Raw genomic sequence first — 15937 nt, 5'->3', positions numbered from 1 at the left:
TGAAGACATATTCCCCAAAATGTAAACAATCTGCGTGAGTCTCACTTTTTTTTTGAGGTCGTAGTTTTTGTTATTATCAATACAACCAAATTGCAGAATCTAGCAAACTACAATCATAGCGTCCGTAATAGGTCTTCTACCTGTCTTGGGAACTTTCTAAAGGGACAGAATAAACGTTTGGGGAGGGGAAACTTTTTATTTTAATACAAACACAAATTTTACAATTTTAATTTGTATGCTGTTTTGGTTGCCAAAGTATAAATATATTAATTCTTTAAGAAAATAATTACTTGTTGCAAAAGATAAAAAGGGTTTGTCCACAGGCATCATTATAAAACCACCAAAAAGAACCCACAGCACAACAAACCTTACATTAATTTGTCATATATTATGCTTGCACAAGCATTCAACGATTTCGAATTTAAGTTAAACTACAAACGCATAGATGAACCGAGCAACGAAAGTTATAGTTTTATGCCAAGTGATAAAACAAGATTTCATTATGGCTGTGCAGCGTATGTTAACTGTTAGATTCTTTTGCATAAAGCACAAAATCTGCAGATGTAACCCTTTAAAAAAAGATGGACATCGACCGGACAATCCGGTGTAAGAGGATTGCTTAGTTCGTCTGCCCGTGGAAGAATGTCATCGATAAACAGATTGTAATTGTCCTCATTGATGGTCGATAGCATTCCATTGCTGCGATTTCAGGATTAACCAGAGGTTATAGGTGTGATGCGAAACGTAACAATACGATGACTTTTGTCAGTTTTAAGGTTTTTCTGTGTAGTAAATGATGATCGGCTTACATGTCCAAAAATACTATAGCCGTGCTCTGTGAAAAGGGGGTTTAATGCATGTGCGTAGTGTCGTTCCAGATAACCCTGTTGCCTATGCGGAAAGTGTCGTCCGACCAGCCCGTGCGCACAGCACATGCTAATTCGGGACGACACTTTACGCACATGCATTAAGCCCCGTTTTCACAAAGCGTGGCTCAATACATGTTATTTTATTGGTGATAACCGGTATGTTATTTTTGTTCTTGTTTTTCAAAAAAAGCTCACAATTAAAACTAAAAAAAAACGAATAACTTGTCAATGCGTGTACCTTGACTATGATATAATTCCCCAAACTGAAGAAAACAACTTTGTGTACAACTGTTACGTTTCATTTTGTTGAGTGACAACTCATAACAAACTGTTCTGTTCTAAGTACATTAAAGTGCCATAAGGTTCCTGTATAATTATACCGTTTGTTCGTTTTTCGCTTTGCATTCGACAAAACGAAACACGAAAATCAACGTTCTTATAGCCGAAAAAAAACAACGAAAATATCAAATTGTTCTCTTTTGCAGTTTTCTACCTTTTATATTATTACTTTTGAATACATTAAACGTATTCAGAGAACTATTATAGAGAATAAATAGTCGAGTCATGGGACAGCTCTTGTTGGCTTGTCTAATGAACGAATGAATAGATGTAAAGTAACGTTATATTATGATACCAATGTACATGTCTGCTTTTGTTTCAAATCATTCGATTTGATTTAATGTTTAACATCCAGTTCAATAACCATTGCACAATAAAATATCTTTGGTCATCGGAGCTTGTCTCTTCAAGTAATTAAAACAATCGAATTACCGGTATTATCATTGCATTCATATCTGTTAAGCAAATGACAAAGTTCCACATTGTTGCTAAACATATGAATTCAATTAGTATGGTGACCCAACTGCTCTGAGGTGCACTGCCTCGTGCAGCCCTGTCACGGCACGTCGTGTGCCGTCCGGGCTTCTACACGTCGGGCATCTGACCGGCAGCGTGCTCTCGTACTAGGTGTCCACGCAGGTCTTGCATCCACCCAGTGATTTGCCACAAGTTGCAGATATAGGGTGCGACACTGGTCCTTAATTTATCACTCTATGTCGTGATGATGGGTTGAGCAAATGTTTGTAGCTCCAAGCTATGAGTTGACGCACTCTGTTCTTTTAAAATTGTGTCACTGTGACCTTGACCTTTGATCTAGTGACCTCTTCCAGTCATGATCAATGTACCTATGAAGTTTCATTATCCTAGGCCTACGCTTTCTTGAGTTAGCATCCGGAAACCATTTTACTATTTTGAGTCACTGTGACCTTGAACTTTGACATAGTGACCTAAAAATCAATAGGGGTCATCTGTCATGATCAATGTACCTATGAAGTTTCATGATCCTAGGCCTAAGCATTCTTGAGTTATCATCCGGAAACAATTTTACTGATTGGATTCACTGTGAACTTGACCTTTGACCTAGTGACCTTAAAATCAATAGGGGTCATCTGCCAGTCATGATCAATGTACCAATGAAGTTTCATGATTCTAGTCCTAAACGTTCTTGAGTTAGCATCCGGAAACCATTTTACTATTTCAAATCACTGTGATCTTGACCTTTGACCTAGTGACCTGAAAATCAATAGGGGTCATCTGCCAGTCATGATCAATGTACCTATGAAGTTTCATGATCCTAGGCCTAGGCGTTCTTGAGTTATCATCCGGAAACTATTTGGTGGACGGACCGACCGACCGAAGACATGTGCAAAACAATATACCCCCTCTTCTTCGAAGGGGGGGGGGGCTTAATAACAGAAAAATCAAAGCTTATTAAGTATTTATAGTCCATTCATTCGAATACCCTATACGTTACAACTCTCACGTTGTTACAAATTAACCCATATATGCCTAGTGGACTCTCCCATCCTTCTAAATTGAATCAATTTATTTCCAAAATTAGAGATGTTAAGTTTATTTATTTCTATATTGAGAATATTTCTTACAGAAATTTCTTTAAGCAAACAGCGCAAACCCTGATAAGACAAATGTTCTGACCAAGTTTATTGAAGATCGGACAATAACTGTGGCCTCTAGAGTGTTCACAAGGCAAAATTGTTGACGCCGCTCGTTGCACGACGGACAAAAGGCGATCACAAAAGCTCACCATGAGCACGTTGTGCTCCCATGAGCACGTTGTGCTCAGGTGAGCTAAAACTAGTTAAAACTCCTTACACGTACAGCGATTTCCACGCGCATTTATTGATAATTGAAAATGTGAGCACGTTCAAATACAACTTCTGTCATATTACAAGATTTAACCTCACATTACTGTGGTATAATCTGCCGTGTATGAGACAATGCTATTTACACATTTTATAGTTAGAAGTTCCTCCAAGTGTATAGTACGCTCATTGCATTCATAAATGACACATGATTACATATATAGCAGGTACACGTGTCGTTAACATCTTACGGAGTGTTTACAATGAATCTATTATATTATCTATATATTGCATACATTGCACAAAACAGCACAATATATTGTCACACGGAATAGGTTACTTAAAGACTTGTTAACATAATATATAAAACATACTTGTAGTAACATATGTCCGTGGCGTATATTTAAACTCTCGAAGGACGAGTTCAATAACATGAATCCGTGTTCCGTGAGATACAAACCACCACGGACCATACACGAACTCGTCAACAATAAACTATTCACTCGATTTTCAAATAGTATGTACAGCATGAAGTTGTATACAAAATGATAATAAATACACGCTATAGTGAAAGCTCAATATTTAACATTAAAGTGTTTACATGTTTACGCTTGCGTGAATCATTTAATAATTTATATTAGCTAATTGCGCGTCGCCATAACATTTTAAGAACGAAAAGGGGAAGAACACATCAAAATGTTTCTTGTTTTCGAATTTATATCCCGTATAGTTTAATCGATTTCGAATTATGAATCGAATTTCAATGTTCAATGTTGTCAACGTCCTAAGTGTTATGTCGCTCTCTGATTGTTCTTATCGTCTGGAATCTGTGACAACTTGTTTGATAATTGTCACTTAGATATAATGGTGCTCCAGGAAATATAGATAGTATAGTTTTTTTTTAATTCACATCGCGAAATATCGATGCTGTCCTGCTGCTGCAACCATCGACAAATATCCGTCCAACCTTCATTATATAAATAGGAGGGACACAATTCGCAAGACACACACGCGTCCCGTGACTTTGACCATTCCACCATCGACTTTACATGTTGAGCGGAAACCTCAACGTATTGATAAACTACCTTTCTGATCGATTCAGGAAGGTAGTAGAGCTGTTTATCCGAAATGTTTGTTTCGTCTAATATTAGTGTGTGTAGAGTTGTCAGGTTTGGAAGAGTTGAACAGAGAAGATCAATTGGTACTGCAATATACCCCAGCTTTAGAAGTCTAATATTTTTACCAGTGACAGACATCGATTGTAAGATGCGCTCCTCTGATAAAAGTGTGTTTGCCCATATTTCACACGCATGCATATAGGTGCAGTCTAAATTACTTATATCAGTTTGCCAACATGATAAATACTTGAGTTTTAGACCCTGTAAGTCAAATGGAAACTCGCCCCTAAGACAGAGATACGACAATGTTTCTCTTGATTGCGAAATAATTTCCTGTACACGATATGATTCCTCTTGAGCTGAGTCATATAATCGTGCATAAAGGCTAATGATGTTTGATATGTTCATATCGATTAACGTCTTTAAAGCATCGTTTTCATTGATCTTTTCATTTTTAAAATTTCCAAGTGATACATGACTGAGTGTCAGTTGTAAGCATGGCTGTTCATTTGCCACCCTTTCAATAAAGCCATCCAATACAATTCCTTGTGCTACAGAAACCGTGGCATATATATAAGTCGCCTGTTCAAACATACAATGCAGCTTGCTTTCAAAGTCGCATGTTATGACATCCATGATGTGCTGTGACATTCTTTCAGCCGCTGGGGCACACATTCCACACGTGAAGATAAATAACTGACCAATGTCCAGAATAGAATCAGCATCACAATACACCGACTGTATGACGTTCAGGATGTCTGCAATGTCCGTCTGATTCATTGCGATATACAACGACGCTAGAAACTCCTGAATTGTTTTGTGTACAAACATGTATGGAACATTCTTTCGCGAGCTAAGCGCCAACGCTTTTTTCTTTGTAATAATCCCTGTCTGAAGCAAGTAATCAAGTTTTGTTTTCGTCATGTGGTTTGTGATTGTGTTTTCCGAAAAAACTAGCGAAGATTCTTTATTAGAGTCTGTTAGTGTTTTAAATGCAAGCACACTTGCAGAGCAGACCAGCGACCAATTTCCCCGCAGATACTCGGTTGTTTCTGTTCCAAATGTTTGTGTAATTTTCTCAAAACAAGTTGCTTCAGTGTCGAATTCTTTAATTTGAAGTTTTTGCAATCCCTTGGCTATGTGCATATCTAGCATATTAATGTATATAGCACATAGTGAACCTTCCATCAATCGCCCAACGTAAAACTGATGAACTAACTGCACACAAACAGCTGGTATTGTGATGAGATTGTGCAAGCCTTTTGCCTTTATTTTCTTCAAGAAATCAATACATTTGCATTGTTGATCATTTTTAGAAATACCGTCCTTCTCAGTTAAAACTTTAATTACATTTTTCGCCAAGGTTTTGTAGTTTGTAACGCCGGAAATTTCGAACATACGCGTCAACGTATCGCTCATGCTTAGATTTGCAAGTTTCCATGGTCGTGCAGTTATAATGTTGGTAATGTTTCTTCGCTTTAAATACAGTGGCATACCTCGGTCTTTACGGCACTTGCACGCAGAGTCACATGGCGGTGGGAAGGGTATTTCAGGATGGCACCATTCGTCTGCAGCGTCTGTCAGAACAATACATTTATGTTCCCAGACACTGTCATCCCAAGGTAGTCTGTTGCTTTTTATGGCATCCTCGACCATCTGACTGACGTTACACATTGATCCGCTGTAATCACGTAATGACACAAAAAACAGAAATGTGTAGTCTCGCAAAGTGTCAAGATCGCTGAAACCTGTTTGGTTTGACGCCTTTCCTCTGGAAGTGACTGTCCCTATTTTCTTAGTACTGGCACCATTTTCAGAATGGGCTTTACACCAATCAAGAACTAGCTTTGTTGCAAACGTCGTTTTACCACAACCCGGATTGCCTTGGATATAAATTGTATTAAACGGATTCCCATCACGATGAAGCAACTCTTTGTAGGAATTCACATTTGATTTCATCGTTGAAGTCTTGTCCGTTTTACTCCCGCCTTGTCTGTCGTCTTGGCCTCTCTTCAGTTCCTTGATGGACGGGGGAACGTAGATCCGTTCTAAAGGTACATCTATGTCAGGATCCAGCATCGACACCGGCACAACGCACCTTTCTCTGTACTGTTCGACTAACCACGACTGGATTTCTGCCAGAAATGCAATTGTAATTATATATAACTATTTTACGAAACTTACTAGTAGTTTCTAAGTGTGACTTTTAGTGCTAACAGTGGGAAAATGATGATGTTGCTGGTTATGACAGTTTCGAGGATTAGGAAAATGATCATGATGATAATTATGATGATTGTTTTAGTTGCAGCATATGGTCGTTCTCATCAATTGTCTAAAATATTTCATTTTAATGCTTTTACACGTTACATAGCATTCCTAGATATACTAGTAATTGTCAAATCACGTTGTACCTACAAATTTCAGATCAATAAACACAATTAAACTATAAACAGACTCAAAAGAATTCTCCACAAAAAACTCACTTACATATTTGTTCTAAATTTAATATCAACGCTACAGTTATTCCTTTTTAGACTGTACGTGCTTGTATTGAAAAAACGTTTGAAACATAATTGTTTCCCCTCAGTCTTTCCCGTTCAAAAACAAGTTCGTTCGTTCAAATATACAATTTAGTTATGAGTAGTAAAAATAAAAAAGTTAATTTGTTAATAAACATCAGAAAAAAAAGAAACAGGCTGAGCAACACATTAAAATAAAGACATACACATGGCGGGTAATGCTGTTTTGTTGTTGATGTATTCAAGTTTTATTTTATCACGATGACAGTGATGATGATGATGATTGAATGAGACAGTGAGTACAGACAAAATATACACGTTTCAGTAGTTAATCTGTCCAAAGACAACGCGCTAAACTATTTTACCGGTTTTAAAGTCCTTTTTATATTCACATAATATGCTAACCTTAAATACATACTTGATGTCAAATGGCTATAGTAGTTATATAGCTAAGCATATGCAAACTTAAAGCTGAATATGTATACACTACAATGTGGATTTCCCACGCACTCAGTCCAAACATTCCAGCTCAATACCTTCATAACAATTCAAGGTAGCAAAAGCCATTTTGTCCATTTGTTAATAAAAATGACATTGACTAAACTAGCATGTAATTCAAACCTACTCTAGGTCTGCATAAAAACTACATACAAACAAAACAAAGAACAACACCCTCATCATCGCTAAAGTTATTGTCCATGAGCTCTTTTTGTATATTTTATTATCAATGCCATTGACCTTGCTGCACGAAAGCTACTTTCCGACTGAAGTTATTTAGCAAACAATTTTATCTATTTTTTTACAAAAGTAACCTTGACTCTATTGGTCTTAAATGTAACCCGATTCAGGTCAGAATATGAGTTTGTGACCATGCATGATGATCTCAAATACATGTGCGATGTGTCAATGAATATCTGTTGAAGTTATGATTTTGTTGCATGCACACATTAACATTTCTAAATGCACTCAAACCTTAATCTTAGTATTTTTAAGTAAACAAGAGATGTGCTTGTCAGAAACACAATGCCCCCTATTGCGCCGCTTTGATATAAATTTTCAATATATCATTTGACAGTTTCACAAATTATCTCCCTTTTAAAGCTTATTACTTCCTTTGGATTGTATTTTTTTACTTTTGACATTGAAGGATGACCTTCACCTTTCACCACTCAAAATGTGCAGCTTTATGAGATACACATACATGCCAAATATCAAGTTGCTATCTTCAATATTAAAATAGTTTTGAGACACACACAATGAATGACAGACAGACAGACAGATAGGCCAAAAACAATATACCCCCGATCTTTCGATCCGGGGGGCATAAAAAAGAGGGATATTATCATGCTGAAAGGCTGGTTAGAATATTCTCTTTTTTTAATTTACTCCAACACTGCAGTTTAATTCTTATAAATGGGTGGAGAACTTTGTTCACATACTGTATTAATACAAAAATATGCGGTTACAATTTTTATTAATATATAACATATCGATAAGAGCATAAAATCAAGGCTTTTAAAACGAGTTGTTTCTTTGTCGTATAACCCTTATCTTTGGTCAAAGAAATATATTATAAAAAATAGCCCAGTTGCATCAGTGTTTTGAAATGATAAGGAGAGAGAATATCTTCTAAACATCATAATTCTGCCGTAACATTTACATTGTTGGAAACTTCCGTTATGGAGAGGTGATTTAAAGTGATATTATGGGCATCTAACAGTATATGCGATGCTCATAGGTGTCTATCGCAGCCCTTGTTTATGTTTGGTGTGTATACACTTATATTTATTAATGCAGCATCAACATACCAAAACAATATCCCGGAAATAGAAAAATAATGCATTTGAATATCATCATTTAAAATATCAAATATAATATATATATTTTATGAACAACTAGTAGCCAGATGAGTTGTAGATAATTGGTCAGTTACCACATTTTAACAAACTCTTTTGACCTAAGTTCTTTTCAGCTCAATTCAACAGTGAAAAATGCCCATAATATCACTTTAAATATAATGCTGCGTTATTTTGTTACCGGCGCGTACGAATACACATCTAAAGGGATGTTGACTGGAGATAAGAACATTGCTCTGGTCACAAAATCATCTTTTCACGAATAAATTGGATAACAATGATACATTATTGAAGTGATTCAGGTTATATCCATTGATCATGTTAATATCTTAATAATTGTACACGCTAGAAGAAAATAAGAATTTGCCATTATATTAAAATTACTCAAATGTCATTGTTTATAAACATGCATAGTACCTACCGGATAGTGTACTGTTTTTCGTTGCATTCTTCTTTTTATTCAGCACTTCATTCTCTTTCCTTCGTATTTTTTTAAGTACATCATCTCCTTTCCTTTGTATCGTTTCAAGTACGTCATCTCCTGTACTTTGTACAGTCTCCAGTACATCCTCTCCTTTCTTTTTTACCGTTTCAAGTACGTCATCTCCTGTATTTTGTACAGTTTCCTGTACATCCTCTCCTTTCCTTTGTACCGTTTCAAGTATGTCAACTTCTTTCGTTTTTACAGTTTTTAGAACGTCATCGCCTTTCCTCTGTATTGTTTCAAGTGCTTTACTTATGTTTTCATTTAAAGCATCGACCATTTCTTTGACAAGTTTATCCCTTTCGTGTTCAAGAGCTTCTTTTATTTGTTCAATCAAATTGTCTTTCAAATGCTGAAAAGTGGTTGCAACATCTTCAGTAGTAATTGCTAGCGTTCCATTCTTCAGCTGTGAAAACATAAGTGTGCAATAGTTATACCTTGCGATACATAAACTGCTATAAACTGAGACGCGATATCAGTTTAACAAATCAACTGACCAAATGTTTATAAATATATTACTATTAATTGGACTTCAAAAGGTTCAACAAGTTTTTCTCTTATTTTACATAGTGACCTAGTTTTTGACCCCACATGAACTTGAACTCTACAAATATATGATTGAGACAAATGTTCCAACAAGTAAAATGCTGACGACTTACAAAATGCGATCACTAAAGCTCACCATGAGCACGTTGTTCAAAGGTGAGTTAAGAAGTGCAGAATGCGCTACTAATATACATTATCAAATCATATTAATCCATTTGTAATGAGCACCATATACAATACCCTTTTGTCAAACCTGTTTTAGCTTCTCAACTGCAGTTTTCGTCGCAGCTTGGTGGTTGCAATGTTTCAGGCTCTGCAACAGCGCCATTAGAGTGTCGATGGCTCTGTCACTGTCGTCGGTGGCCATGGACATTGTGGAGGAATGGCATACAGCTTGCCTTACATGTTTTGCCTGAAATGTCAGCTTGTCTTCAACCATTTGTGCATTGTGTGAGTGAATGCATGTCTTAGTTATTACTGGTGTATCCCTCCTTTTTAATTATTTCAACACCAATAAAGTAAAAATCAAGAAAGTAAATTTCTAAACTTCATTATGTACAAATGATTATTCATAAAATGATAAGATAATGTATATTAAAACTTAAATATATAGTATTTGACTCATTTTGACATTAAATCAGAATCATACAATGAAGTATTTCAACTGTTTATATTTTGCTAAATTATTGTTCAATAAAATAGTTTGTCAATGTTATCATCCATTGAAATATATATTTATTCCATTAATGTTCTTAACATTTCTTTACCATACTCGATTGTCATGGTCATTGAAAAATATTATTCTGAAAGTGTTCTTTTTATTTAAATAATCCAGTTGTTAAAACTAAACATAAAATGATATATATAGCATTGATGTGGCAAATTATATAAAAAAAGTCTAATACTAAATCACAGGCATCAGCCCCATATCAAAACAAAGCGCCCCCATGTTCCCCAGCTGTAAGGGGGATGTGGGCGATAACTTCTCATGGGACATACATATAGTGGAAGTGACCTCTATTCCGTTTAATTTTTTTGTGTTGGACATGGACCGATCAAAATCAATTAGATTTTGAGAATGGCTGTCTCTGTCAGTAGGTACCCAAATGTACAGGTCGCGCAAAGTCAAATATTGGAATTGGCAGTCAGGAGTCAATACATTTATTGAAATTGTTCATACATCATACCTCGATTAACTGCCTTGTTCTATGTTATGCTTCTTGAAAGTAAATTGACCCATTTTAACAACACTCAGGAATCAGAAAATAAAGGTTTTTCTGGCAATACTTTTGAGGCTCGTCTACATGTCAGATTTGGAATCTCTATTATTAAATTAAATTTTATTTAAAGTTGTAAAAAGGTACTAAACATATATTGTTTGGTTACAATTTGTTCAAAGTAAATCTACATACACTGTAAAGTGTACCATTTAAATGAATCAAAATTCTAAAAGTACCATCATAATCTGCAATCAATAACAAAGAAGAAAAATAAGGTTTTATGGTCTGTCTTTTTATAAATGAAATGAAGCTTATTTCAAATCGACAACCCATTTCAGCCTCTATTAAAGAGTGCACAATTAATTAGGCTTATCATTTATTTCATGCAGAGCAGGTTAAATGTAATATATTATTAAAAGTCAGATAAATTCATTAATAAAACACCATGAACACTTACGTGTGCTGGTTCACGTTTGTAAATATTTTGCCATAACTGCCAAATGTGCGTTATTTCTGATAAATAATGATGGTGTTATGAGTAGTATAAACAAGTGCGGAGTTGATAAAACGATTAACAGAAACCACTTCTTTTTTAATTTATTTTACTCAATTCTCCATAATTTCACCACAGGCACAAGTCACTTCTTCCTTAAATGTAAACGTAGTCTCACTGAGATCCCTTTGATGGTTGATTGATTTACTAATTGTATTTTATTGTCAAGATTATCATAGAACATTGGCTTAAACAATTATAAAATCATGGGACTTGGGTCAGAGAGAAGGATGCGGGTTGACGGGGCAGGGTCAAAAGAAAGGAATTGATTTGTATGATTCCCCTGCGTGTGAACTGAAAATGTTTTTAGTTATTTTTAAGTACGAAATAATTTAAAATTATTTTTTAAATCGCAATTGTTAAGATTATCATGTATTAATTTTTAGACTTTCTGCAGTAATAGTACCTTGATGCAGACATTTTCCTTTTGTGTCAGGTCGTCCTTGAAATACATTTGAAAGAATTCACAGTTGTACATAATATTAACTATGCCGTTGAAGTCGGCTTCTTCTTCTTTATTAACGTCCTTGTATCCGTCTTTTGAGAGATAGCATTTTGCAATCTGCCAGGGTTCGGCGCACCATTTAGACGCATCTGTGTTTACCCATGTAGGGCCTTGAAAACTTTTTGGTTTTGAACGATTGCGAAATCGGTGACGGCATACAATTTCCTTACATATTTCATTGCATAAATTAGCGCTGCAATTTCGAGGCTTATAAATGTCATGAAATGCGCATCTTCCGTTTTTATAATGGCAGCATTTATTATCGGTGTCACAAGTCAAAACATTTGGAGTGTAACACTGACTGCAGACATCAATCTCGGGAACACCGTGTTTTCTATTGATCTCTTTACGAATGGTATTATACAGTTCATGAGTAATCTCTTTCACAATGTCGAGAAGGCAGTCACGTGTGATGTTCATACCCATGGCCGCCTTAAACCAGTTCTGGGTTTCCGGCTTGCGAATGATATCAATGTAGTCCGACATTTTCCTTCAAAATAATTTAATTTTCAGTATAAGTTAGAGTTATTATTACTAAATATAAAAACCTTTTAGTTGGTTTGTTTGACTACTATGTAATTTGTAATATGTTACAAGTACATGTTTCGAAAAATTACTTAAATATTATGTAAATTATTTATATACACAATTACTTAAAAATGAACAATTATAATCTAAAGTCTGTATCTACACAATTACTTAATTATAAACAATTATTTTGTTAACTATTTATTTACGCAATTACTTAAATGAAAACGAGGTCAGGAACTGTAATGAACTAAAGATGTTAAAGGGGCCGTCCCACAGATTTTGGCATGTATTAAAGCTTGTCATTAACCGCTACAAATGCTTTATATTGATAAAAAAAAATTAACATTTGAACTAAAAATCTCCAGTAAAAAATAAGAATACAATTTAAAACAAGAGGGCCATGATGGCCCTGTATCGCTCCACTGTTTTTTTTGCGAAAACCAAAGTGCAATGCGCATGGGTTGAAATGAACTCAAGCATGTGACTTTCTCTTTCTATCCCAGGTCCCACTGGGCGCTTAGAGTTGGAAGGGTGAGCATTTTTATGAATGGAAAAAATTACTACCGTGTTAACTAAAAGACTAAAAAGCCTGGGAATTGTTGCACAGGTCCTTTGCTTATAACGTAAGTACATTTATCTCTCCAAAAGATATTGTCGTTCTGTCTATTTCACATATTTTAGATGCTGAAGATCAAATCTACGCATTTGATTTGAAACAGATTCAAAAGACCCATATGAATCAAAATGCCTTAACCCTTTACCAAACGACACATTTTGGACATTCCCAATTTGAAAGAGGTTGCAGACGACAATTAAATTGTAATGGAATCTGAAGGAAATGATCAGGTAGGGATGAAATAATTGTGATAAAAGGAGAAATTGCTCATCTTGAGCAATTTCTCCTTTTATCACAATTATTTATAAAGTCGTCAGCTACAAACCTGTAAAATCATGTTAGTGTTTGGCAAAGGGTTAATAATCTCTGGTTCCTTTTTAAGAGCCTTTCACACATTAATAACACATACAATAGTAGCATCTTTCTTTGTAAAGAATCATCTCAAAATATAACAAGGGCTGTTTGTAAAACATGCGTGCCTCCATATATGGCTGTCAGTTGTAGTGGCAGTCATTGTGTGAATACGTTATTTGGCACTGTGACCTTGACCTTTGACCAAGGGACCTAAAAATCAATAGGGGTCATCTGCGAGTCATGATCAATGTACCTTTGAGGTTTCATGATCCTAGGCGTATTAGCTTTCTTGAGTTATCATCCGGAAACCATTTTACTGTGTAAAGTCACCGTGACCTTGTCCTTTGACCTAGTGACCTGAGCGTCAATAGGGGTCATCTGCGAGTCATGATTAATGTACCTATTTAGTTTCATGATCCTAGGTGTAAGCCTTCTTGAGTTATCATCCGGAAACCATTTTTCTAAGTTGAGTCACCGTGACCTTGACCTTTGATCTAGAGACCTGATAATCAATAGGGGTCATCTGCGAGTCATGATCAATGTACCTATGAAGTTTCATGATCCTAGGCGTATAAGCTTTCTTGAGTTATCATCCAGAAACCATTTTACTATTTCGGGTCATCGTGACCTTTATCTTTGACCTAATGACCTAAAAATCAATAGGGGTTATCTGAAAGTCATGACCAATGTACCTATGAAGTTTCATGATCCTAGGCATAAGCGTTCTTGAGTTAACATCCAGAAACCATTTTAAAATTTGGGTCACCGTGACCTTGACCTTTGACCTAGTGACCTGAAAATCAATAGGGGCCATCTGCGAGTCATGATCAATGTACCTATGAAGTTTCATGATCCTAGGCATAAGCGTTCTTGAGTTAAAATCCGGAAACCATTTTAAAATTTGGGTCACCGTGACCTTGACCTTTGACCAAGTGACCTGAAAATCAATAGGGGGTCATCTGCGAGTCATGAACAAATTTGCTAGAGGACTATTAGATATCACTACATACCAAATTTAGTAGCCCTAGGCTCTATAATAATGAACAAGAAGATTTTTAAAGTTTGCACAAAATAGGCCTTATTTAAGCAAATTTTCAACTTTTTGACCCCCCAGGGCAGGGTCAAATTTGACCCCAGGGACAAAATTTGAAGAAACTTGGTAGAGGACTATAAGATGTCACTACATACCAAATTTGGTAGCCCTAGGCCCTATGGTTATGGACAAGAAAATTTCTAAAGTTTTCACAAAATAGACCTTATATAAGCACATTTTCAATTTTTTGACCCCCCCGGGGCAGTGTCAAATTTGACCCCATGAGCATAATTTGAAGACACTTGGTAGAGGACTATAAGATGTCACTACATACCAAATTTGGTAGCCCTAGGCCCTATGGTTATGGACAAGAAAATTTCTAAAGTTTTCACAAAATAGACCTAATATAAGCACATTTTCAATTTTTTGACCCCCCGGGGCAGGGTCAAATTTGACCCAGGGGCATTATTTGAAGAAACTTGGTAGAGGACTATAAGATGTCACTACATACCAAATTTGGTAGCCCTAGGCCCAGTGGTTATGGACAAGAAGATTTTTTAAATTTCACAAAAAAGGCCTTATATAAGCAAATTTTCTATTTTTGACCCCCGGGGCATGGTCAAATTTGACCCCAGGGGCATAATTTGAAGAGACTTGGTAGAGGACTATAAGATGTCACTACATACTAAATTTGGTAGCCTTCGGCCCTATTGTTATGGACGAGAAGATTTTTAAAGTTTTAACAAAATAGGCCTTATATAAGCAAATTTTCAATTTTTGACCCCCCAGGGCAGGGTCAAATTTGACCCCAGGAGCATAATTTGAACAAATTTGGAAGAGATTCACCCCAGGAACATTCCTAAGAAATTTCATCAGAATTGGACCAGTAGATTAGGAGAAGAAGATGTTTAAAGAAAAAGTTAACAATCAGACGGACGCACGGACACACGCACGATGGACACAGGACCATGACATAAGCCCCGCTGGCCTCTGGCCAGTGGAGCTAAAAAGAAGAAAAAACGTTAACCTTCACAGGGCTCGAATCACTGACCCCTAGAGTAATGGAAGCTTGAAGTAAAATGTTTTCCGACTTTACCACTCGACCATCTACGCTAGCGTCAAATGCGGAGGTATTTTTAGCTATATAAGTTATCCTGGTAGTTTCCCAAAGTATCGATTCGCGTCGAACGACGCTTTAATCTGTTGGACAGTCCCTTTAACTGAATAACAATTTGTACTGCTCTACTTGAGTGAAACTTAATATATCAGATGCTTAAAAATGTAAAACAGCAGCTTAAGTAGGCCTTTTAACCGTTTGTTTAACCGATTGTGTTTCTTTTGATGATACCAGTTTTACCACATTGGTCTTCAAAAAGTTAACAAACAAAAGTACATTCCATGATGCCAAACAAAGAACAATTAAAAAGTAAACAGCATAATTACCTCCCCTTAATACGTTTCGGTTTCAACGTTTGTACACATTTTTACGATATGGTAGCAGAACACGATAGAAACACACTATCTCCGAGCCGCGGACGCCTTCTTGATCTCCACCAAGCTTAATTCAGAAA

General features: G+C 36.0%; 1 protein-coding gene across 24 annotated transcripts in view; it reads right to left on the bottom strand.

The window, feature by feature from the left end:
• LOC127852175 (uncharacterized) overlaps positions 1-15937 on the bottom strand; it is a 133917-nt gene that overhangs the window by 112526 nt on the left and 5454 nt on the right. For 5 of the 24 annotated variants that reach the window (XM_052386017.1, XM_052386023.1, XM_052386027.1 and 2 more), the window contains exon 2: positions 11734-12322. The exons of 6 other annotated variants lie outside the window; for them this stretch is intronic. In XM_052386017.1, coding sequence (XP_052241977.1) covers positions 11734-12322 — 589 coding nt within the window. Of the gene's footprint in view, positions 1-3048; positions 6285-8945; positions 9415-9807; positions 9967-11733; positions 12323-15809; positions 15860-15937 lie in introns of those variants that run through there. 13 more of the 24 variants (XM_052386021.1, XM_052386018.1, XM_052386016.1 and 10 more) reach the window with 8 other exon arrangements.

Source organism: Dreissena polymorpha, chromosome 12, assembly GCF_020536995.1.
Source record: "Dreissena polymorpha isolate Duluth1 chromosome 12, UMN_Dpol_1.0, whole genome shotgun sequence".
NCBI lineage: Eukaryota > Metazoa > Mollusca > Bivalvia > Myida > Dreissenidae > Dreissena > Dreissena polymorpha.
Note: the sequence above shows the minus strand (reverse complement) of the source record. Positions and strands in the feature narration are given on the sequence as shown.